The 25,446-nt window shown below is 44.5% G+C and overlaps 1 protein-coding gene across 1 annotated transcript in view; it reads right to left on the bottom strand.

Annotated features, from left to right (window-relative positions):
• The window catches only part of TTLL11 (tubulin tyrosine ligase like 11), a gene marked incomplete at its 5' end in the record, with an annotated part of 196,961 nt that overhangs the window by 115,625 nt on the left and 55,890 nt on the right, over window positions 1-25,446 (bottom strand). Inside the window, 1 exon segment of the mRNA XM_080669649.1 lies at window positions 9,095-9,670. Coding sequence (XP_080525775.1) covers window positions 9,095-9,670 — 576 coding nt within the window.

The following is a 25,446-nucleotide window of genomic DNA, read 5'->3' as shown; positions in this document are numbered from 1 at the left end:
GGAGGAAATCCATTTACTTGTCTAGATAGAATATGCATCAGTTAAATGATAATTATTAAACTGTGGCTTTATCCTTATTAATGAAATCAGAGCCTAAATGACCATTTGGGGGGATAATTCAAGACAAGGTTATTCTTCAAAGAAGGGCAATAAGGATGAGAAGCTGGGAAAAGTCATCCTCACTCTATTTTTCTTTCCCTGGTCATGAAATGAAAAAAATGGAAATCCAGTAGAAAATATTACATGTATTATAGATCTGCTTAATAATATATGACAAGTGGATATGAGTGATGAGGCCTTTAAGAGACTCTGGTGACATCATCTGTCTAACTTCAGACCTGGTCTGAGACATGTGATGTGGATGAGGCCACAGGGAATGGCAGGCTGCTGTACCAGCGTTTATCATCCTTGGTCATCAACGCTTACTTTTTACTACATCTTAGAAGTTTGGACTCGTACTTTCTCAGCCTGCGTGCTCTTTCTAGTTCAATACACAGCGGTTTCGTGAATGTAAAGCTATAGAAATGCTGGATAAGGGATGACAAAACTTCATCAGCCATACTGACCTAAACCTGCCAGTGGCATAAAATCTTCCAGAACCCAAACTTCGGTGCATGTAGTTGAAGAATGGTTTGGAGTCAGAAAGACCTAGGCTGCAATTCCAGCTCAGTCTCTCATTCTAGCTAAACAACTCTAGGTATGGTGCTTAGCCTCTCGGAGCCTCATTTACCTTGTTTATAAATGGAGATAACAGTGGCTACCTTGCCGGGCAGTTGATCACGGAAGGAAAAGGTACCTAGGACTATGTTCATTATACAGGAGGCACTCAACATATGCTGACTCCCCTTCCAGTTTCCTACTCATCTCACTGACCAGAAATGACATCTGTGGCTTTGAGTCCAGAGGATCTAATTTCAAATTTTAGTTTTGCCTTTAACTCATGTATGTACACGCAAGTTACTTAGCAGCTCTAAGCCCCAGTTTCCTCACCTGTAAAATGGGAATAAGAACAGTCCTTACCTTAGTTCATTCATTTGTAAAATAGCTATTGAAATGCTCCTTATGTCCTGGAACTATTCTAGCTTCTGGAAATACAGTGATGAACTAGACCAGTGGTCGGCAAACTGCGGATCGCGAGCCACATGCGGCTCTTTGGCCCCTTGAGTGTGGCTCTTCCACAAAATACCACAGCCTGGGCGAGTCTATTTTGAAGAAGTGGCGTTAGAAGAAGTTTAAGTTTAAAAAATTTGGCTCTCAAAAGAAATTTCATTCGTTGTACTGTTGATATTTGGCTCTGTTGACTAATGAGTTTGCCGACCACTGAACTAGACCAAGCCCCTGACCTCATGAAGCAGGGAAGCAGGACCAAATAAAGATAGAATGTATTTTGCAGTGCCTGACTGTAAGTATTTAATGAAAGTCAGCTTTAGTATATTCACAAGTTCAAGGAAATATAAGTTTTCTTTTCAAAAGTTCAATGAAATATGTTGCACCAATGGATCTCAATAAACAGAATCACAGAATGGGGAGGAGCTTAGAGTGGATCTTGTAAAATCCGAGAATGATGAGCTGGCAGAAAATTGGGATTTACCTGATTCAGTGTTTTTCAAAATGGGGTGGTTTTTTTTCTGGGGAAGCACTGGAGAGGCCAGATCAGATCAACTTTTACCTATTTTCCATATTGGGGTTCCTAGGAAAAAAGTTCCATTGAAAAAAATTACTAATTTAGTCTAACATCTGCTTTATGCAGACCAGAAACCTGCAGCTTAGAAAGGGGGAGGCCTCTCTCTGGTTCCATGGTAGAGCAGGAATTGTCAAATGGTGTGAGAGAGAGAAGAGAGAGACCTTTTCGATCATGTGATACTCTGCCCTCCTCCAAGTAATGCAGTCAGCATGTATGTGTTGCTCGCCTCCTACTTGAGGGGGACCCTGGGGACTCAAAGATCTCTAGTCTTCATCTCTGACTTCTAGTAGCTTCCAAATTTGGGGAGAACACTAATGTGAAGGCTCCAAGCTGCATTCCAAGGAGAGGGAATTCTCTACTGAGATCCAAAACTACACATCCATCTGCATCCAAGGTATTCCAACTGAGGTCCCATACTCCTCAAATCAAACATCTCCAAGCTCACTATCTGTGGTCGGCAACCTCTAAGGTCCCAATCACCCCGACTTCCTGGTGTTCATGCCCTTGTAATAGTCCCCTCTCCTTGAGTGTGGACTGAACCTGGTGACTTCTTTCTAATAATATGGGGCAGAAATGATGGAACGTCACTGCCAATATTGGGTTATAAACTATCATGACTTCCACCTTGGCATGCATTCCCTTAACTTCCTTGCTTGCTCACTCTGAGGGAGGCCAGCCTCTGTGTTGTGAGCTGCCCAATGGAGAGGCCCAGGTAGGACAACAGCCGGGGGCAGAAAGCGGGGACCCAAGCCAGCAACCATGTGAGTGAGCTTGGAAGAGGATCTCTTCCCAGTAAAGCCTTGGGATGATTGCAGTCCTGGCCAACATGCTCACTGCAGCCTTGTGAGAGATTTTGAGCTACAGGCAGTTGGCTAAGCCTAGACTCCTGATCCACAGAAACTGTGAGACAATAGTTTACTAGTTTAAGCTGCTAAATTTGGGGGTAATTTGTTACATAGCAATAGATAATTAACATACCATCTTTCTAAAGTCGACTTTGCCTACACAGTATTCCTTATCACCCAATCACACAAGCCAAAAATTTCTCCTTCATCCTTTCTATCTACCTGCACACCAACTCTTGTACATTCTACCTCCAAAGAACTGTCTAAATCTGCCCTCTCCTCACTGCTCCTAGTCTGGATTATGTCTGCACCATCTTGCACCGGGAATTTCCCATTTGTTTCCCTGGGCACAGGGGGCTGACAGTATTTTTATAAAATGCAATTAGAATATCAACACTCCTCTGCCTAAAATCCCCACCTACAGAATGAAGCCCACGTTCCACAGCATAGCCTACAAATTCCTCTCTGATCTGGCATCTGTATCACATTCAGCTTTATTTCCCCCCCATTCACTACTACACATCTCAGGCTCCAACTGTGCCGAACTATGAGTAGTTCTAGAATGCTTTACTCCCCCGCTGCCTTTATACTATTTTGCCTGGAAGACAATTTTACTTACCAAATATTTAATGAGCACCTACTAAATACTAAATACTGTTCTAGGCACTGGGGATAAAGCAGTTTTAACATCCTGCCCTCTTGGAGCTTACATTCCAGTGGAGAGAGAGGCACAACATATGAACTAATGGGAATTATGAACTAATGCAAGGTAAGAACACTGAATGTAACAGTGGGAGAAAGGGAGGGTCTGGTGGTTTAGATAGGATGGTCAGGAATTTCCTTTCTAAGGAGGTGACATTGGTCATCCCACTGTCTTCTGACTTGTATAGTTGCTGATGTTAACTTTTTGGTTATTCTTTGTTCCTCTGAACACAATGTGTGTTTATTTTCTCTCTAGCTGCTTTTAAATTTTCTTATCATCATTGGTGTTCCACAATTTAATTATGATAAGCCTTGAGTGAGCATGTGTGTGTATGTTTATGTATCCTACTTGGAGCTTCTCAAGCTTCTTGAACTGTGGGTTTATATTTTTTGTCAAATTTGGAAATCTTTGGCCATTTCTTTATACATTTTTCTGTATCGTCCTTGTCTCTTATGTTCAGGGAACTCCAATTATACATGTTAGACCACCTGCTATTGTACTACAGGTCACTGATGGTCTGTTCATTTATTTTTCCTGCCATTTTCCTATCTCTGTTTCATTTTGGATACATTCTATTGCTATGTCTTCAAGTTCACTGATCATTTTTCCTTCAGTGTCAAATTTGCTGTTAATCCCATCCGGTGAAATTTTCATTTCAGTCATTGTCTTTTCTTCTCTAGAAGTTCCATTTTGGTTCTTTTTAATAACTTCCATTTTCTCTTCATTAAGCTCATATTTTCTTAAAAATTTTGTACATAATTATACACCTTAGCTCCCTCCTTTTCAGAATTCTGCCCACAGAATTCCAGCCACCTCAGCCTTCCCAAAATTTGACCTCCATTTCCTCAACTCATTGAGGTCACAGGGATCTGTTTAGGTTTTTCTCTCCCATGTTCCAGAAATTGCCCCAAATAGAAAACCAAGGCCACTGTAGTTTTATTCCCCTTTTCCTCAGGGATCCCAGTGCTGGGCTATCTATTGTTCAAAGTCTTAAAAAACAGTTATGTCATGCATTTTGTCTGGTGTTATACTTGTTTGCAGGGGGTTAGGTCCAGTCCTTTTTTTTTTTTTTTATTTTTAATGTATTGGTTTTGTATGTATAGGTCCAGTCTTTGTTACTCCATCATGACCAGAAGCAAAAGTCTCAAGAGGTAATATATGAACAGGGACTGAATGAAGTGAGCAAATAAGTGATTTGGAGAGCTAAGCTAAAGTACTTCAGGCTGAATGAACAACAAAACAAAGGCCACTTTTGAAGAACAGCAAGGAGCAAGAGTGAGAGCGAGTAGCAGGAGATGAGGTCAGGTAAAAAGACAATGGACAAATCATGTAGCATCTTGTAGGCCATGATAAGGAGCCAGGATTTTAAATGCAATGAGAATGCTATTGGAGAGTTTGCACAAGGGAAATAATTTGATCTGACATGTTTTCAAAGAATCACTTTGGTTACAGTGAGAAAAAGAGGCTATAGATATAAGAGTGGGAATAGGGGCATCAACTAGGAGGCTAATGCTGTGGTATAAGTGCAAGATGATGGCTTCCTAGACTGGGATGGTAGCAGTGGAGCTGGTTAGAAGTGGTTACATTTTAAAGCCTATTTGCAATAGCTGCTTACAGAATGGATGTAGGAAAAATAATAACTAAGGATGACTCAGATTTTTGTTCTAAGCAACTAATTGAATGCTATTCATGTACTGAAACAGGAAAGACAATGGAGAGTTGTTTCAGGAGGGAAATCAAGAGTTTCATTTTGCACATGTCAAGTGGGAGATGCCCACTAGAAATCCAAATAAAAAGATTAAGTGTGCAGTTGGTTATATCAGTTTGGAGCTCAAGGAGAGGTCAAGACTGGAGATACAAATTTATGAGTCAAGGGCACATAGCTGATCCTTAAGAGCCCTGGGGCTGGATGAGATCAGAGAGTGATTGTAGATAAGAGGGGAGCTCTTGGAGTATTGAGTCCTGGGAATCTCCAACACGGACAAGTCCAGAGGAAGGGGCTGAGCGGCAGGAGGGAAACGAGGAGAGCGTGGCGTCCCTCATCTTTTTCTGCTTGGTGAATTCTTCATGCTGTAAGCTCCTGCTTAAGCATCTCCTCTGAGCAGCCTTCCCTGATTGAGTTAGGCAGTTAGTGACTCCCTTTTCTGTGCTCTCCCAGCATTCTGCACGTGCCCTCTTGCAGCATTTATTACAAGGAATTGTAATTCCCACATATTGGTCTTCCCCACTCAGCTGTGTGCCTCTTAAGGGCACATCCATACCCACACACCCCACAACTAGCTCGTCTCCGTGAATACCCAGGGTGTGTGTGAGAGTCCAAAGGGGCGGGGGGCGGGGGAAGCCCAATATCAGAAGTGGTCAAGGAAGGCTTAACAGAGAAAGTGGGATTTGAGTAGTATCTTGTTGGAAAGCATTGAATTTCAAAAATTACAAGAATAGGAGAGAGCATGGCAGGCCAAGACAGAAAAGAACAAACACAAATTATGTCCAAGAGACAGGAATCGGCTCTATTTGGTGAGCCTGCAAGGTTCAGAAAAGGTATAGGGAAGTGAGGTTGGAGCCAGGTTGGGAGGCAGCCAACACTAGGCTAAGGACTTGGTTCTTAAACTAGGTTCCTAGGAACACTGATGTTCCATTATGTTTAAAATGTGACAATTTCATGGTTTCATATAACCTCAAGGCGCTTCCTCAGAGACAAGTTTGAGAACTGTTGTTATAAATAACAAATGATATAATAACTAAAACTGTCATTTATTAAGTGATTACTGTGTGCTCAGTTCTGTGCCAAATGTTCCATATGGCTTTCTCTCATTCAATCTTACAACAGTTCTGTGAGGTAGATACAAATAGTATCTCTACTTGCAGATAAGGAAATAGGGGTAAAGAGAGGTTAACTTGCTAAGTTTGCAGCTAGAAGTGCTGGAAGGAGGAGCTGGGATTAGCTCAAACCCAGGGCATCTGAGAACAAAACCCAAGGCCTTCCAAGACCCCTAGATTGTTTCTTCCCCTCCTTCCCACGGGCTGTCTGGGGCTGAGGGGGGAGGAGGAAGTCACAAGAACAATGAAGAAAAAGGAGAAGCACCTGAGGATCTAGGGAAGGTGTCTGCTCCAGACATGGCGGAGGGGGGCGGGGAGGTCATGGCCAAGGAGAGAATTAGACATGGAGCTATAGGCAGATAGAGACTGAGCAATAGAATTGGGATAGGATGTTCTTGAACGCTGAGCTGGAAACTTTTCCTCCGCCTGTGCATTTCTGCCACATGAATCATCTACACCCAGACAGACCTCACTGTTTAAGCCAAGGTCACACTTCTGCCCTCAAGAAGACTGACATGAGGATATGTTGCTGGGGGCGACCAGGGAAATGATAGGGGGAAAGGCCAGAATGACAGGGCGGCCACGTTCCTAGGCAACACATTATAGGAAACCTGCCCACAGCCCGAGCTATGCCAGCAGCTGCTATGAGCCATCACGATTTCCCAAGTAGTTATTGTGGCTATGATTGGAAAGGGGTCACAGTCACATGTTTAAGATAAATGTAATTTTACTGGCTGGGGTTTATGTCCTGGAATGCTGCAGTCGGGGCCAGGCCCAAGCTACAAGCAAAAGAGGCTTCATAGCAAAGAAACAATGCATCATACTATACATGCAAAGAACATTATTATAGTTTGCAGAGCCCTGCATAATCTTTATCTCATGTGAGTTGGGCAACAAGCCTATAAGGTAGTTGAGGAAACTGAGGCACAGAGAAATTAAGTGACTTATGCAACATCACACAGCAAGTCAATGGCAGAACCATACGTTGTCCCTAAATCTTTGGATTCCAAGTTAATTCAGGTGTATGAAACTCTAACAAGTGTTTTAAAAAGTGATACGAATAAAAAAAGCAAGAGAGGACTCCAAGGAGAAAAGGATAATATTTTATCAATTGCTATGAGTCTGAAATGTGTGGTAAATACATTTCAAATACCTAACACTTTCTAGTTGTCAAAGCCTTTTCACTTTACAAGGCTCCTAGGGAGGCAGGTAGGGGAGTGGTCATTCACAAAGAAACAGGCCCAAGAGCTCCCCCTGGAGTTTGCTTCTGGTGCTGTGCTCCTCCCCTGACCCCAGGCCTGGAAGCGATTAGTGTGGTCAGGCAATGGAAAATGGGTCACAGGACTGGGGCTCCATTTGCTAGATGTGATCTGTCCAAACCAGTGGCTCTCTCCCTGTCTGCCCTCCAGTTCCCCACAGCTTGGGCCCCTGGTTCCACCCCAATGGCCGCCCAGGCCACTTGTCCACTGCAAGACAACCGCCCTGGCCCTCCACCCTGCACTCTCACTGTGCCAGGGCTCTGTGGCTTGGCCATGCACGCCAGGCCCACATGATACTCCTGGAATAGCTGTCACGGCCAAACAGATGTGACCACACAGTCCCCCGGGATGACCCCTGGATGCCTCCACGTTGCAACTGTCTCCTTTGCCCTAATGTATTGATGGCTCAGGCCAGGCCCTGTTTTTTCTGGTGCTACCTCTAGGTTCTGCCCACTGACCCTTTCTAATGCCATAAGCTACATACCTGATGGCTGAGATGGACATCCTGCCTGGGAACCAAAGCCTGGGAGTCCAAGAGCCTACGGACAGGTCTCTGGATAACAATTAGCCCCTCCTGAAACTGATCATTGCCTGACTTCCCTCCCGCCCCCAAAGGGTTCCACCAGCCTGCCTGAAAATCCTGCTGACTAGTGCCCAGCGCCTGCGGTAGCCTCCCTGGAGTGGAGCCTCCCCGCCCGCTCCGGGACCAGCCTCCTCTCCAGCTGTTACTTCCCTGTCACAGTTTTAGACAGGGGACTAGAAACAACCATCGTGTTCATTGACAGGAAACCTGATGAACAAACTGTGCACCCTCACCATGGGCTCTGCAGCAGTGGGAATCAAACAGCACCAGCGATTCCCATGAACACGCACGCAAAGAATGTTACTATGTCTACACACCTTATAACAGAGTTCTCATAAAGCTCAAAAGCAAGCAAAGCAAACAATATGTTGTTTAGGGATACATTCAGGGTACTGTAAATATTTTTAAAGCAAGGAAGCGATAAACATAAAATTCAGGATAATGGTTGCTTCGGGGGTCAGAATGGGATGGGGAGCAGCATGGTAATTGGAACTCTAGGGTTGGGAGGTGGGTTGGGGATGATTATTTTGTTGTTCTGTAAATATATGCTTACATATATGTCCGTGAAGTCTTTTTTATATACAAATGCTGTAAGATACTTTAAAAGATTAGATGGAGAGGGTCCCAGACTCAGTCTTATTATCTCCTTCCCATTCTGATTTATCTGGTGGCAGAAAACTGTGCCTTCTGGGTGCCTGGACTCCATGTCCCTCTTCCCTCTTCCCCCTAGACCTCACGTTCACAGCCAAATGACCTGAAAGAATGCTCTACCCTCATCCTCATTTCCTTCCCTACCACACTCTGGCTCAGTCCCCTAAATTCTGACCCCTGTCCCATCACGCCACTGTCTCACTTGGAGCTCAGACAGTGCCCGACCCCCTACTCAGCTAGCGGTAAAAATTGCCGAAAGAAAGAATGCATAAATGAATGGCAGGCACTGTGCTTTGCATATGTTGTCTCATTTAATTCTTATAAGATCCTTGATCCTTTAAGGGAGGTACTGTTTGTCTCATTTTATAGATGAGAAGAGGGAAGTAACTTACCCCAAATCACACAGCTAGCAAAATAGAAAGCAGAAGTTGGACCCCAGTTTAACACTAAAGACCACACCAGCAACCACCCCTCCCCACCTCAGGCCACCCCCCTCCCATCCCCCATGAGGCCAAGGCTGGGAACTCCCGGCTGGGAACCAGGGATGGTTACCTGGAAGCATGTGGGCCCCGGCCTCCCTGCAGGGATGTCCGACTGGTAGAAAACTTTGAGCTCTGGAGTCAGGGCAATGACGGTCTTAATCACCAAGGAGATGATATCAGACCAGACCTTCTTGATGTCAACGCCTTTGGAAGACAACCTACAAAGAATGCTAGAAAAAGTCCTTTTGCTGCCTGTGCTACTGCTGTCCGAGTGGACAAAGTTACCGCTATGGATGTTCAGTGAGTAGTTGGTTAAGTGCATAAAGATGTGGTGCAGATTTTTGGGAGTGGGCTCCTGATATGGCTCTGTACAAAATCTGGAGAGTCCATCTTTGGCTATGTAAATCTCTAAGGGGTCTAAGGACTTCAGTAAGACATACAGGCGAATGTCAAACTTGAGCTTGTCGATAAGGAGAGGTTTGCAGATGTACTCCTGGACCACCGCCGGCCTGCGCTGCAGGGTCCCTGCCAGGCGGATGTCACTGGGGTCTTTAATGAGGTAGATTCCGTCACCCTGACAACCACCATCAGGTTTCACAATAAAAGTGGGCTTCCAGGAGGGGTCACCGTCTTTCACCATTTGAACCTGGGGGGAGAAAAGAAAGGTTAGCATGATGTTGTTCTCCTCTCTGGACCCCCAAGACAGAGCAGGATGTTGGCAAATGTTTAGTGAATGAGTAACAACATGAGTCCTGCCTATGTGACACTCACTGAGCACCTGCCAGGGAGATAACACTGTGCTAGGTACCAATACAGTAACCCAAGGCTGCCCCCCAATCTTGTCCTCCAAGAGGGAGATCGAGAGCACAGTGGATTTGCTGACATTAGACCTGGGTTCGAATCCCAGATCTTTGCCGGTTATTAGCTATAACCCTGAACAAGTCATGTAATTGATGATGATGATGATCTATTACTGTTTAAGAGTGCCAACTATGTGCCAGGCACTATATTAGGCACTTTACGTAAGTTATCTAAGAAAATATGGTGGCTCTCCTCTTATGATACAGAAAACAGGAGATGGTGCATCAGTTGTTAAGAGTCTGGGCATCGCGTCAGGCTGCCTGGTCTCTAATCCTGGCCCTGCTACTTACTGTGTGACCTTGGGCAAATTACTTAAGTTATCTGTGCCTTCCTCATCTGTAAAAGAGGAGAAAGAGTATTCTGAGAATGAATGAGATAATAAATGCAAAGGGCTAAGCCCACAGGCCCTGACACATCCAAGGCAGCCATCAAGCCTAGCTGAGGCTGTTTTTCAAAGACGGAGTAACTTGCCAGCTAACAGAGGGGCGGAACTGGGATTGGAATCCAGATCAAAGACTCTAATGTTTGTACCTCCCTCTGTACTGCCATGTCTGAGTTCCTCGTCTTAAAAATGGGGATATAAAACAAACCATCATGGATCATTGTAAAGAAGAAATAAACTAAAATGTGCAAAGGGCCAAGCACAATACTAAACACAGAGCCAGTGCACAGAAATGCTAGTTTCATCATTTATATCTCTTATTAGGCTCACCTAGTAGACGTAGCCAATCCCTCAGTCTATTGAGACCTTTATGAAACTAGATTCTGCCATCCATAATATTTGCTGTCCTACCAGCTCCAGGTCAGCAGGACATTCACATAATTATCCAGGCCACTTGACCAGTCCAGACAGTCTGTCTGGATCCAGGTCTGCATAATTCATATGCAGCCAATTCCCCCGGACCCTTGTCATATCCTTCATGCAGCTGTGGGGAATATATGGGCTGAACGCCAGGAGAGGAGGTTTTCACAGGGGACAGGGTGGAGGGGCTGGAGGAAATTGAAGGGTGGGCTTTAAAGCCACTCTCTCTGCCACATCTGGCATGAAAGAGCCCAAGAACAGGCCTTCCTTCCGTTCTGAAGCCTGTAACTCAGAGTGCAGGCGGCATGCCCCAGCGCGGGGCTCGCCCTGGCCTCCACCTTTGCTGTGTAAGCCCAACCCAGGACATGTGCACTCTGAGTTTTACTTATCTCTCTGACCAGCCTATATTTCTAAGTGAAGCTTTTGCCAATTCCTTGGGCACTATCAGTTACTCCAGGCTTGTAAAAGATCTTTAACAATGGAGAAACACTTAAAGCCTTAATAATGGCCCACATCCATTTTTCCCCCTTGTCAGCAGGATTCGAGAATGGAACCTCACCAGAGATCAATGCAAGCCTCCCTGGGCCCTCCACCAAGCCTTTCTTACAACTGTGACCTTGACATTGATGTGTAGTTATTTAATATTCATCCCAAGCATTCATACATTTGGCCCTTTACAGTAAATAGAAGTGTGCTGGAGAAAATGGCAGTTATGGATCAGGAAGTGAAAAATGTCAGGTTTGCACCGATGGGTAATTCCTCCCTCTGGAAAGCTTTTGCAATGCTGAAGATGCTAACAGTTTAATATAGTATCAGGAGCAATATTTTCTCCTTTGAATCCAGTATATGCCTTAAATAAATTAAACTACATGGTCAATAATCTCTGCCATTCATTGCATTACTGGATATTTCTTTTACTCTTTGCCAGCGTAGTACCATACAAATCAGGATTATTAATACTAACAGAACCGCTGAATTTTTAGAACTGGAATGATCCTCAGAGATCAGCACAGCCCAGTCCTCTATAATTCAAATGCCAAGCTGACGCTCTGAGAGGTGACATGACTTGCTTGGGTCCCACAACTGGCTAGGGGGATGGTGAGGTTGAAAGCTGAGGTCTTCTCACCCCACTGCACATTCCCTGCATCATTTTTACCTCTGATAAGATAAAATCAAAGGTCTCTTTTTCCTGAATACTATAGGAAAGATTCTCTTAATGGAGCAGACAGTATTGGTCTCTGTCCTCACATTAAAAAAGAGGGTAGCCCCTGAGCATGGCCTCCTTGGAACTGGAAGCACAGACCCTGAGTTTGCCAGGACCTTCTGTCTGGGTTCCTGGCACAGTCAATGGGAAAGCCAGGTAGTTGTGCTGAATGTGGTTCCCCAGCTCCCAGATCTTTCAGCAACTTCTATTTTAAAAAGGGAGAGAGATTTTCTAAAATTTCAAATCCATTCTCCTCTGAGGTTTTACTCAAGGGTGACCCTTTCCTCCTAGCTATTTAAAGTTATTAATGTTAAGAACTAATGCATTGGTTCTTAGCAAGAAGTCATGGACCAGAATCTAAATATAATCTATATAACCAGGCCCCAACCCCCAAAATTCTGATTTAATAGATGTGGGGAAAGACCTGGGCAGGTGTATTTTGGAAAAAGCATGGTAGGTGATTCTGATGTTTACTCAGTTTGAGAGTCACTGGACTAATGTGACTCAACTAAAAAGATAATCTGGGATTAACATACTAAATGAAGTTTTCTGCATCGATGTCAGCTTGAACATGAGGAAGACCTGCACTTAGGCTAAAGCTGATGGTATCTCCATTTTTACCCAAACCTGCTGTTGGATGTGAAATCCATTATCTTGTAACTGTATGCATTGATGGCTGAAAGAGATACCACGAGGATGTGGTGGCCTGATTGCTTGGCAGTCATCTGGCCTGTTAAAAAATTTATGTCTTTTACCGCCCCCTAGTGGATATTTAAGAAATATAACTGGGACAACCCCCCACTTCCCACATTCAAAATTCTGACTCTTCTTAGCAGTAAAACACTCTATTAAGATGTTAAAATTGTCTTAAAGAAGCACCACTAAAAAGCTGTGGTACTATTAAGGTAAGATCATCTTTGGGATGAACTCATCTCTAAAATGCCAGGGTTAGCCAAGGTCACATTCAGTTTTCATACTCTGTCTTAACTATTTTCAAGGGTCCTCCCTACTACACAGATTGGCCTACCTGTTTAAATTCTCTCAGCCTACATAAACTTTTAAAATTTGGGTCAACATGAATATGAAATTCTGGAAATATATGCCATAAAAAATCAGTAATTTTTATATTCCTCATTGCGCTTTTTCTGTATTTTCTAAACTTTCTATTAGGAAAAAAAAGCAATTGCAGGCAGCAGTGAGTGCCTCTAAATATAAAGATTTTCATAAGGAGTAGCTTTTGGTGAACAGATAATTGTACCTCTGGTTTATAGCAGCATTGCTCACAATAGTCAAAGGTGGGAACAACCCAAGTTTCCATCAGCAAAAGAAGGATTTAAAAAAATATGGTGTGTGCACATGATGGAATATTATTCAGCCATAAAATGGAAGGAAATTCTGACATCTGCTACAACATGGATGAACCTTGAGTACACTATGTTAAGTGAAGTAATAAGCCAGACATAAAAGGACAAATACTGCATGCTTCCACTTATGAGGTACCCAGATTAGTCAAATTCATAAAGACAGAAAGTAGAATGATGGTCGCCAGACTGGGGGAGGGAGTTAGTGTTTGATGGGTAGAGTTTCAGTTCAGGAAGATGAAAAAAGTTCTGGAGATGGATGGTGGTGATGGTTGGACAACAATGTGAATGTACTTAATGTCACTGAACTGGACACTTAAAAATGATTAAGATGGTAGTTTTATGTTATGTATATTTTCCCACAATTTTTATAAAGTTGAAACTTTTTAAATTAAAAAATAGAAAAGAAATAGCTTTTGGTGTAATAGAAAGACTACTGGGGCGAAAGACAGAAAATCTAGCTCCTGCTCCCACTTTAGTCAGGTGACCTTGGGAGAGTGACCTTGAAAGAGTCACCTGACCTCCTGGCCTTTGTTGTACTCACCTATAAAATAAAGAGGTCACACTAAGGTTCCTGGCTTCTGCCAGCACACAGGTTCTAACAATGATTTATCTTGACATCACCACAGTTGAAGGCTGTGTTATAAACACGTAAGTGACATTTATCGGTGGAGAGTTCATACTGAGCTGCTGTGAGCAGCACATCGGGATAATCTACCAGAGCGGATCTGGATGGGAGATTTACGATGCACTTGAGGAAGTTGTCTGGGCATCTGGGGGAAGCAAGCTAAAATATTTTGAGAGAGAAATTCAGCAACAGGAATACCAAGCCATAAAGCACTATTAGCAGTGAGGGGCGGTTAGGAGGACAATTTCTTAAGAAACTGTATCTGCAATACCTGGGAAGTCAAAGCCAGTTAGAGTAGTCCTCTATCACTCAGGTGGATGTATGTTCAATCTTAGCAACCCAGACCCTTCATGGCACAGGCACAGGCAGATCTTAAGCAAAAACAAGCCTCTGGGGAGACAAACATATCACAAAGCACATGCTGGACAGGGTGCGGGGACCAGCCCTTTCCCCTTCCAGCTTCAGAAGACCGAGCCTCACACTCAGGACAAATCCCTACTCCCAGCATTCAGGCAATTCCTGAGTCAGTTGAAAATTAGGCTACCCAGGGCCAGACTGTGAGGTAGGCAGTTGAGGCAAAGAGGAAGATCTGAGCAGGAAGATGCTGCCACATGGGTTTTATGAAGGCAGGAGAGAGTGGCATATGTCTGGGAAACTGCAAAGAGCTGTGATGGCTGGAGAGCAGAGAGTAGGTGGAATGGGGAGTGCATTGGAAATCTGACTGCTGAGACCTGTGGCCAGATCACTGCAACAACAATCACATCAACCCATACCCACCGGGCAGGTATTCAGGGTCAGGTACTGTTGGAAGCACTTCACGCGCACTATCTCATTCAATCCTCAAACAATCCTATTTTACAGATGAGGAAATGGGGACCCAGGGATGTTAAAAAATCTGCCAAAGGTACACAGCCAGCAGGACTGGAGTCGGGATCTGAGCGCAGGCGTCAGGTTCCAGAACTCACGTCAAGAATGAATGAGGGGTATGTGAGGAAGGGAAATGGAAGACCAAACTTGGGTATGAGAGAGGGCCTGACAAGGAATGGCCCTGAATATCATTTTGGAAAGTTTGGACAATGTCCTGAAGTGATGAGGAGTTAGTGAAGGTTTTGAGGAGGAAGCAACATAATTAGCCATGTATTTAGAAATATTATTCCGGCTGCTGCCTAGAAAATAGCCTGGGGGTAGGGTATGCGGTCAGGGACAGAGGGGAAATGCCTGAGCCGAGGCTCGCAGTGGGGTTAGGGAAAGGAGGATGGTTTGAGGAATATTTTGGAGGTAAGATCGACAGGACTGGGTGACTAGGTGAGAGAGACAGGAGCATGTGGGACAACTTCCGAATGTCTAGGTGGATGATGTTATATTCACGTGGCATGTAAGAGGAGTGAGAGGGGTTTAGGGGATGCCGGGAAGAGGTTGAGCCAGATAGAGGGACCTAGAGGGCACCCAGCTGGAGAGGTTCTATAATTGTCGAAATGTGGGCCTGGAGCTTGGGGGAGAGATCCGGGTCGTCCGTCCGCGGATGATGGCTAAAGCTTCTACAATGAACCAGGCTACTTGGGGAAAGTATGGGCAAGGAGAAGAGGACACCTGGGAACGAGAGGTGAGGCGGGCAGAAAAGATCACAAAACACCTTGTATTTGTACTTGAACTGTAGGCAATGGGTGGATTTGCAACCGGTGGGTGACATGGCACCCATGTCTCTCTGGCAGGATGGTTTGGAAAGAATAAGACTAGATGCAGGAAGATTTGGGGCCTATCAAAGTCCCGAAGAGCTGGGCAGTGGCTGGGATGGGATATGGCACAGGTAGATTCAGAGGCACCTGGTGACTGGATGGAGGTGAAGGGTGAGGGAGAGGGATTTAGTAGTGCTAGGGGATGATACCATTTACAGATTTAGGGAATACAGAAAAAGGAGCAGTTCTGGGCAGGTGAGGGGTAGGAGCAGGGGCGAGGAGTTCACCTCATTGACTGAATATCAATTGAGCACCTACAGCAACGGAGCCAATTTAGGACTTCATAACCTCATTCCTCAAGCCCCTTACTGGTCATCAAAACCTGACTGTGTGTTTCCCAGCATATCTCATACAAATGATTAATTCTGATATAGCAACTCTCCCAGTGTTAGCAGAAATAAGAACTGCTGTGTGGCAGCAGTAAGGCTCAGATTTTAAACTCAGATGTGGAATATCTTGAACCTGATGGCTAGTAGGGCAGCCACAGGCCCCAGGGAAAACTGTCGGACCTCCCACTGTGTGGTCAAATATTCTCAGCACTCCCTGGCTTTCAAGAATTCCAGTTAAAAAAACAAACCTAAGTTGCAAAACAAAACCCTTGCTCTTTTAATCACTGATGCATACCCTGGATTTACTTGAACAGTTTAAAGAAACTAACGTGAATTATTCCCAAGGACCACTCATGTGCAACTCCTTGGCATGGCTTAGAAGGTCCTCCTTCCTGGAAGCTAGCTCTCTCTCCACAGAACATTTCCTGCCCCTTCCCGCCCCGCCCTCTTCCATGCCTCTGTGCTTCACATGTGCTTCCCCTCAGCCTCCACTGGCCTCTTTCCCACTTCTTTGACTGTAGAACTCCTGCTTGTCATCCAAGGCCCAGCCCACAGGCTCCCTCTGAGAAGCCTTTCCTGGCTTACAACCCTCCAGGCAGCACAGCCACTCTCGTCCTCTGTGCTCCCACGGTGGTGGCATCTAATCTTTCTCAGCACACCTCTATCACACTGTAATGTAACTACATGTGTGACTTTGAATTTAGAGCTATATTATATTATAGTTACATATTTAAGTACATTAATATGGGTGCGGAAGCTAGACTCCCTTCAGTGCTAGAGAGCCCAGCCCTATTGCCACTTAGTAGCTACATAACCCTCAACAATTTCCTTACCCCTCCGGCCTCAGTTTGTTAACTTGGAAAATGGGAGTAATGGTAGTGTCTCTGCCATAGGGTTGGTGTGAGGATTACAAAAGGTAAAGAATGTGAAGTGCCGGGGCTAACAAATGGTGGGCTATTATTATTATTGATTGTGATGGCATCTCTCCCATTTGAGGATGTGCTAGCTGAGGATGAAGACCAGGTCTTATTTTACTCACTATTCCCAGTATATAGCAGAGTGAGTGCTTAATAATGTTTTCCAAAATGAAGTGATAAGAAAGGTACATTGCCATAGCATTTATGAACCCAGAAACATCAATTTATATCTAGTTGATAGACTGCCAGATAAACTAACTTCTTCTATAGAAACTAAAGTATTTTAATGATAAGAAAGCGGAAAAGGAAAACTACCACCCGTGGAACACATCTCCTGCATTATGTACTCTGCAGCCACTATCCAGGGAATCTCACAACAGCCCTGCAAGAAAGGGTGGAGTCCCAGGGTCAAGGTCACACAGCCAACGGGCAGTAAAGTTATAATGAAACCAAGTTGATCAGAGTCAAAAGTCTGTGATCTTTCCATGATAACTATGTTCTTTGGGAAAACTCAAAGCAGTTGAGTTTAATACAGTAAGCAGTTCTGTTTAATACAGTAAGAAGGGAAATCACTGTGGGAATACAAAGTTATAGCCAAGCCAACCTGTTCATCTTGCCTGAGTTGGGGCCAGCAGTGTAAGAAGAGGGACTCCACACAGCCACAGAGCTAGGTGCCTATATCTTCACATCCAGCCAGGAAGGAATTATCACACACACACACACACACACACACACACACACACACACACACTTCATAAACAAAGAAACGAAAGACGTGCCCAAGGCCACACAAATAGTGGCAGAGCCAGAATTAAAGCATAAAATTTCCCGATTTCCAACCCCAGGTTCTTTCTACCATAACTGATCGGTGCATCTGAAGTGGTCTTTCAGATAAGACCTTAGGAATAAGCACTCTTTCCTCGTTCTCAATACAACAACGCGTGTATTTGGTATTACAATAAATTTCAATGCTTTTCAGAGCTGTGGCCTTATTTAATGATCAAATCTCCATTCTAGGGAGAATGAGGACCTTGAGGTCCAGAGAATAAAGTAATTAGCCTGCAGTCCCCCGGCCAGAAGTCCTGGGCCCAAGGTGCCCTTTCCTTTGAAGGTGCTCTCAAATTTACCTGGGAGGTGACAGCATCACGAGGCAGCTTGGGGAAGCTGGCCCTTCTGATCGTGACAACCAAATAGCAAAGAGGAGCCACTCTGCACACTTTGCCCAAATCCAGGTGTTGTCAAGACAATGTAATGGATCCTACTTTCAGTCAATAGCAACTTTATGTGGCCATAATCTACCCATCATTAGTGAACAATCAAAGCGCCACTCTAGAACACACCTGGGACAATAAATCCTGCTTAACAGGAAGGAACCAGTTGTGAGATTGTCCACGTTCCTTTCAGCTCCCCCACTGAACCCTTACTGCTGGAGCCGCATGAGGGGAGTGAGAACCCAAGGAGAGCTGGTTCACCGGCCAGGCCAGTCAGCCCTGCCTGGCCTGTCCCACCCTCCCCCTATCCCCCTGAGTTTCCCTAGCACAGGGGCTCAGACCAGGCCAGCTGGGCCTGAAGCTACTTCCTAAGGGCCCTGGGGCATCCCTGAACATGGGGGCCCCTAGGCTGCTGCTCCCCTTCACCTTCACTGGGATCATGTATCTGAGTGTCCATGGGGAGCAGCAGAGTGCAGGGCACGGGTTTTGGAGACAGACCTGGGTTCAAATTTCAGATTGGCTGCCTCCTAGCGGCAGGGCCCTGGCTGAGCTACCTGACCTGTGTTCATATCCTCTCCCATCACAGGAAGAACAGTGCTCAGCTCCCATGCTGCTGTAAAGATAAAATAATGCCTCGCATTTGGACTTAGCACAGCACTACTATTGTTATTAATTCATTCTACTGTATCACTCTGCCTTGGTTTCCTGATCATCCTCCAGATTCCCTACTGAGGCTCATCTCAGACCAGCTTGGCTCCCTGGTGACTGGGCCTGTCTCAGCTGTTTCCTGGTCCCCTTGGATGGCAGCCTTTCCTCTACTCCTTTGGGCCATCCAGCAGAGTCCAGCCCACAGCCTGGTTTGCCGCCCTGGCCTCACAGGCCTCACTCCCTTCCTTTCTTCCCCACAGTCTCCTACTGAGGTCCCAGAAGGCATCGCGCTGATTCCATCTGAACACAACACTCGATTGCTGAGTAAGCTCCCCTTCCAGCTAAAATCGTTTTTCCGATACTGAGGCTTTCCTGCTAATGAACTGGCGAAATAATCTTTAGCTCACCTCCAAATGTATATGACTCCATTATAATCAAAAGCCCTAGCTTTCCTCCTTCCCAGCACCAGAGTCCCTCATAAGCCTCTTACATTCTTGCCATACTTTACACACTGCACTTTAACAACTATGAGAATATCCGTGTTCCTACTTTGCAATACTCACACCGGGCTTCTTCCCTCCCAATGCCCTTCCACCCTCTGCAGGAATGACGAGTGCCAGGCACTGGGCCAGGCCTGTCACCATGTACACAGGAGATCTAATCTACAAGATAAGTAACAGCATTTTCATTTAGGGGTTTTGTAACTAGAGGTTTCCCTCACTGCATGGAAACCCACAAGCCAAGACACCAATCTACTCGAGAACCAGGCTGGGCAGCCAAGTGCCTCCCGAGGACCCTAGACAGTCATTAACCTGATGGTTTACACCAGGAGAGTAAGGACAGGGTCTCCACAAGCGCTGGATTCCAGCCGCTGGTTTAAATGTCAGGGAGAAGCGGGAAGGTGTTGACATGGAAGGAATTACTTCGACATGCCTTTGATCACCGATGCTCTGTGGTGTTCTAAATGAGCGTGCTGGTTGGCAGCCAAGCTGGGCGAGTTTTACAAAGAAACTCCTCCTGTGCCATGGAAGGCCAGCTCTATACACCACTTTTCCTTAAACAAACACTGCGGGTCCCCCCACCCCCTCTTCACTTCAATGGGAGCAGGTGACCACAGAACGAGAACTTGGGCTCAGCTCTCCATGGGCTCACAGGGAATGTCAGCCCAGCAGTCCCTTCCTAACCTCTGGCCATCACTTAACTTCAGAGTCACCTGTGAGAAAACTTCCCATTTTCCTTAATATATCTGAGAGGGAGGGAAGACATCTCTCCATGTGGGAACAGGCTCTGCTGTCTCTTCCCCCAAATCCACTTCCCTTGGGGGATATCTCACTAGTCACTGTCCCACCACAATGGACTTGGACAGGAGGGGAGTTTGACCCCCTTTAGTGCTCGGAACCAAGCATGGGCTCCAACACTTTCCTTAGTTCCTCACAACCAAATGTAAAGCTTTAAAAAGGCTTTATCAATGACCCGAGGGGAGCAGAAGGGAGATAAACAGAGGAGAGACTGCAACTACATAGTTTTGTTTAGAGACTCTGATCTCAGCATGCCAGGGCTCTTCAGCGTGGCCCCAGGCGGTGGCAGGCAGTGTCTTCCAGGCTCCAGGAACGCATCAGGTCCCCGGAGGCTCAGCTCTGAGACCTCGCCTATGACCCATAAAGACAGGGCAGCTGCGCTACAACCTCAACAAGACAGCATTTCAGGATATCAGGATAAGATCCCATAAACTAACAGTCACAGAGATGTGCACAAAAAAATAATAGGGTATTTGTTACCCTACAGCAACACTAACCTCATCCATGTAAAAAATGGGATTACAATGAAGCTCTCTGGCCCAGCATTTCCAGCCATGCATGCCCAGGGATCACTTGTAAAACTGTAATGTACCTGGAGAACACTGACAGGAGCTCAGGTACATTCTCATTAATAATGTGGACCGATTATCATTTCCATGTATAAGACATGGTGACATGGTGACATTAGTCAATGGTGACATTAGTCAATATGTATTATAACACTAAATATACAACAATTAATCTGAGGGACCATTTACTCTTTTGCCTTCACCTTGAAACCAAATAGGATTGATCTCCTTGTTAGTGGTTCGCCCGGATACTTTTTAAAGCATTCCCGGTTAACTAACAAAGGGGGAGTCCATACACAGCAGAGATAAGTCTGGGTGCTTTTACTCTGATAAATCTTTCTACCCCGAGCTGTAAGCGCTTCCTAAATATCTAGAAGTTGCTTTAAACGTGTCACACTGAGGGGAGGAAAGGAGCAAGAGAAAGAAACGGCCATTCATTGAGCATCGTGGTGGGTGGTCTACAGCGATCTTATTTAATACTCATCCCATGAGCGTCTGCCAACAGCCCAAGAGGCACAGTCCTTGTTGAGTTTTACAGAGGAGGAACCAGCTATTTTTTAAGATGATCATGTACAGGCTGGAGCCTGGTCACCTGTCCAGGTGTGGAAGGGATTCCCCCAGGGGGAATGGCCTAGATGGTTTCTCAGGTCCTTTCCAGTCCCTAACATTTGTTTATTCTCTGGTCTCTAGGCCTCAGGAGTATCTCTGACTTGCTGTGTGACTGGGCCAAGCCTCTTTCCTTCTCTGGGTCTCAGTTTCCTCATCTATACAATGGAGGGATTTCTCTGCTAGGACTTCCAGGATTCTCTCTAGAAGCTCTCTGGAGAACAAGGGTTATGACAAGACTGCCTACAGGATAGCACTGTGCTATGAGAGGTCACGACCTTGCTCCCCTGTGGGGACGCCCACCCTGTGTGCAGTGAGACCGAGGCTGCCTCCCTCTCTAGGCAGGGACACAGAATGGGGTCATCCTCATTCTCAAAGTTAGATGGAAATCAGGGAAACCTGCAGTGTTGGACACAAATCTGGAAAGTGTTAAAAATTAAACGCCTTTAAGCCATATACAGGTATTCGAGTTTCTTAAAGGAAGAGAAAAATGTTCCTGCTCCACAGAGATCAATCAGTGTTTCTCAGTGAGACTGACACTGCCACCTAGGGAGGGTTTTGGAAATGTTTGGGAGTGCTTTTGGTTGTCCCAGGGAATGGAGAGTATTACTGGCATTTGATGGGCAGGTGCCTGAATGCCAGACTGCCACGCACTGGGCAGCCCTGCCGCACCTTCATAAAGTGAAAGACCTATTTATGTATGGCGTAGAGCTAGCCTAGACCCCTACCCACTGTCACATGTAAACAAAAAGAATTTCCCACATGATTTAAGAGGAGCACCACCATTTTCTAGGAATGCAACAACCATGTAAATACAGGGAAAATTATACTTCACCTCCCCCGCCCTGGAATTTTATCGAGTATTTCAGAAGCACTGCATCGCTGAAGGCACATGGCTTATGGTATCTGAGTTACCCACATAACACAATGTGATTATATGTAAAGAACAGTTTAAAATGCCAAATATTTAGCCCAGCCAGTGTGCTCAGTGGTTGAGCATCAACCTATGAACCAGGAGGTCACGGTTTAATTCCCGGTCAGGGCACATGCCCAGGTTGCAGGCTTGATCCCCAGTTGGGGGTGTGCAGGAGGCAGCCAATCATTGTCTCTCTCTCTCTCATTATTGATGTTTCTATCTCTCTCTCTCTCCCTCTCCCTTCTTCTCTGAAATCAATAAAAGTATTTTTTAAGAAGAAAAAAGCTAAATATTTAAAAATATCCTATTTATGATATCATGTATAATATATATAGACGTATGAGAGAGAACATGAATAATGTTTAATCAAATTGTCCTACTTTTCTTATATCCAAACTCATTCAGGACAGGTAGGTGCAAGCATCAGGCCACTTCATTACATATTCTTATGTAACTGTGCCCCCAGAGCAGTGTCTTATTGAAATGTACAAAATTTTGTTATAAAGAACTTTTTCTTATTTTTCTTTTTTTAAATAACATTTAGGTGTTGTTGTCTTTTAAAGAAATATGTGTGAAGGTTGATTATATTTCACTCAGGATGGTAAAGAGAATGTCCCAAAATATGTTTATAAAAGGGGAGGGCATTAGAATGACACCCCTATAACCGTGAGCACCCTGAGCACCAGCACAAAAACACTAGGGCTTCTTGGAAATTCGGCTGATTCCCAGGCTGGTGCAGGGAAAACACAACAAAGCCTGGGGCCTCTTGTCGGGGCAGAACAGAGCGCTCGGAGAGTAACAGGGGCTGCGGAGAGGACACTGGGCTCCACTGGACAAATCTAGGAGAATTTGAGCTACAAAATAAATAAAAGAGGATTATAACTCGTCGAATAACATAAGAATCCACGAGTCCACACTAATGTGCATGCATATTCACATAGATAAATAAATTAAAAGTTCTTCCTTGCAGTAGAAACTCAACTAACAAATGCAGAATGAATGGTGGTTAATCACCAGTTGGCAACCATCACAATAGTAACTGATTTAGGCAAGAATCATTAACCGAGGTTAAAACTAGAGGTAAAAGTTTGAGGAATAACAGGATATTACATAGTCTTAAATATCTTCCCTCAAGATACTTAATCATTAGGAAGGGGGAAATGGCAACTCCTCTGTGGAAATCTGGCAGACACCACCTTAACCAAATGATTAAAGTTAACGTCACCAGTTGTTTTTGTGCTGGTGCTCAGGGTGCTCACGGTTATAGGGGTGTCATTCTAATGCCCTCCCCTTTTATCCTGAACCTAACGAGGAAACCCCAGACAAACCCAAATTGAGGGGCAGTCTGCTAAGTACCCTGTGCTCATCAAAAATACCTATGGCATGAAAACGAAAAAAGACTAAGAAATTCTTCCAGGTTAAAGGAGACTAAAGGGGCAATTGTCAAAATCTGAATAAATCCTGAATATGATTAAATTAGAAAATAGTATTGGTCGATGTTAATTTCATGATTTCAATAATTACCTGTGGCTATAAAAGAAAATACTCATTTATTTAGGAAATATGCATGGTATGCTTAGGAGTAAAAGGGCATCGTGTATGCAAATTACTCTCAAAATGGAGAGGGAGGGAGCGCAAATGTAGCAAAATGGTAACATTTGGGGTTGAGTGAAGGGTGTGCAGAAAACTTTTTATTATTCTTACAATTTTTCGGTAAGTCTGAAATTATGACAACATTAAAAGTTAAAAGAAAATGGAAGAGAGCCATTAGTTCCAAAAGAATAGAAAAGCACTTATTAGATCTATTCTAACCAAACAAGTCCTTTTATCCTACTCTTCTAAGCCTTCTAGAAGGGGTTAATTTCAGGAGGAGGCAAGGAGGAAGGCAGTGGAAGTTTGGGTGAGAGGGAAGGACAAGAGAATCATTCATTAATGAGGCCAGAGAATTCAATTACAGCATCTTTCTAAATCCAAATCTCGACTTCGAGTTGCCTTTCATTAGCACTCCTCCAAAAAGCAATTACACAGAAAAGAAGTTGAACAAGAAACAGAGTAGGAGAGACTTCTTCATTTCTTTGGAAATGAGGAAAGAAGGTACAGGCAGAGCAATTTTCATAATTTCCCTTTGAAATAGGCACTGATCTATCTCAAGATTGGTTCCACTATTTTCTTATAAAAAATTAGGCATCTCTACTCAAGTGACTAAGGCGACATCACGAAGAACTTTTGCAAAATGAAATGAAAGGACAAAAATTGAAGGGTGAAAGATGACCTTTTCTTCGCTTTAGAAAGCAGGGTTTTCTTGACCTTTAAAACAGTCTCCCAGAAAAGTGTGTACCTGGATAAGCTTGCCTTTCTTTAGAGAGGAGTGGTGGACACGTTAAAGCAGCAGCCCATTAATGACAGTACTTACCTCAAAATTCCTCATACAAAATCAGGACTGCAAAGCAGCAAGATTATAATAGTTGTCATTTAAAGTGCTAAATGTATTTGGGACCAAATTGAAATGTAGAAATTTAACAATAGAGTTTCTACTTTTAAAAGTATTATTGCACTAGGCTGCTTAAGAGGGGAGGGGGAACCTTAGCAGGAAAATGTTTAAGCCAAGCTTGATGCCATTCAGTCAAAGAGAAGTCTTAGCTCTTTTCCCTCCTAAATGACCTATCATCAAATAATGAGATGACTAGTCTCAGGATTAGATTTTTATTAAAAATTAAAATAAGGCCATTTCCAATAAGCCAGAAACACCCATAATACTTTGTGTAAACAGTCTTAGCGCTAGCTTAAATTTCCATCAAAGACCATAAAACTTCTTTCCATATTCATTCATTTCACACACATATGCCTGAGTATCCCCTGTGCTGAGCACAGGGGAGATGGAAATGACTCTCTAAGCTCCCTGGGAGCCCCCAGTTTCACAGGGACAGAAGATAAGTAAATGTCCATTCACTGAGGGGATAGAGTATGATTCTCATAGCATCCCTGTGGTGTTACAGGTTTTGAGGAAACTGAGGCTCAGAATAATTAAGTAACTTACCCAGGTACACATTTTAAAAGTGATGAAGGGGGATTTTAACCTAGGTCTTAATGACCCAAGCCCTTGCCTCACTATCTCTCAACCAGAAGCACTGCCACAAAATAGCGTGTTGGGGGTCCTATAATTGAGGGAGAGTCCAGAAGGGGTCCCAGAGGAACTGTCCATGGGTCTGGGCACAGGAGAGTGGGAGGTGGAGTGGGAGAGGGGGTATCAGAAAAAGCCTTCATAGATTTGGTGGCATCAACTCTGACACAGGGAAGCTCAGAAAGTTTGTTGGGTGGACAAACACAGGAAGGTTG

This window comes from Plecotus auritus (assembly GCF_963455305.1).
Source record: "Plecotus auritus genome assembly, chromosome: 5".
Classification (NCBI taxonomy): Eukaryota; Metazoa; Chordata; class Mammalia; order Chiroptera; family Vespertilionidae; genus Plecotus; species Plecotus auritus.
This window is presented reverse-complemented; position numbering and strand designations above follow the sequence as displayed.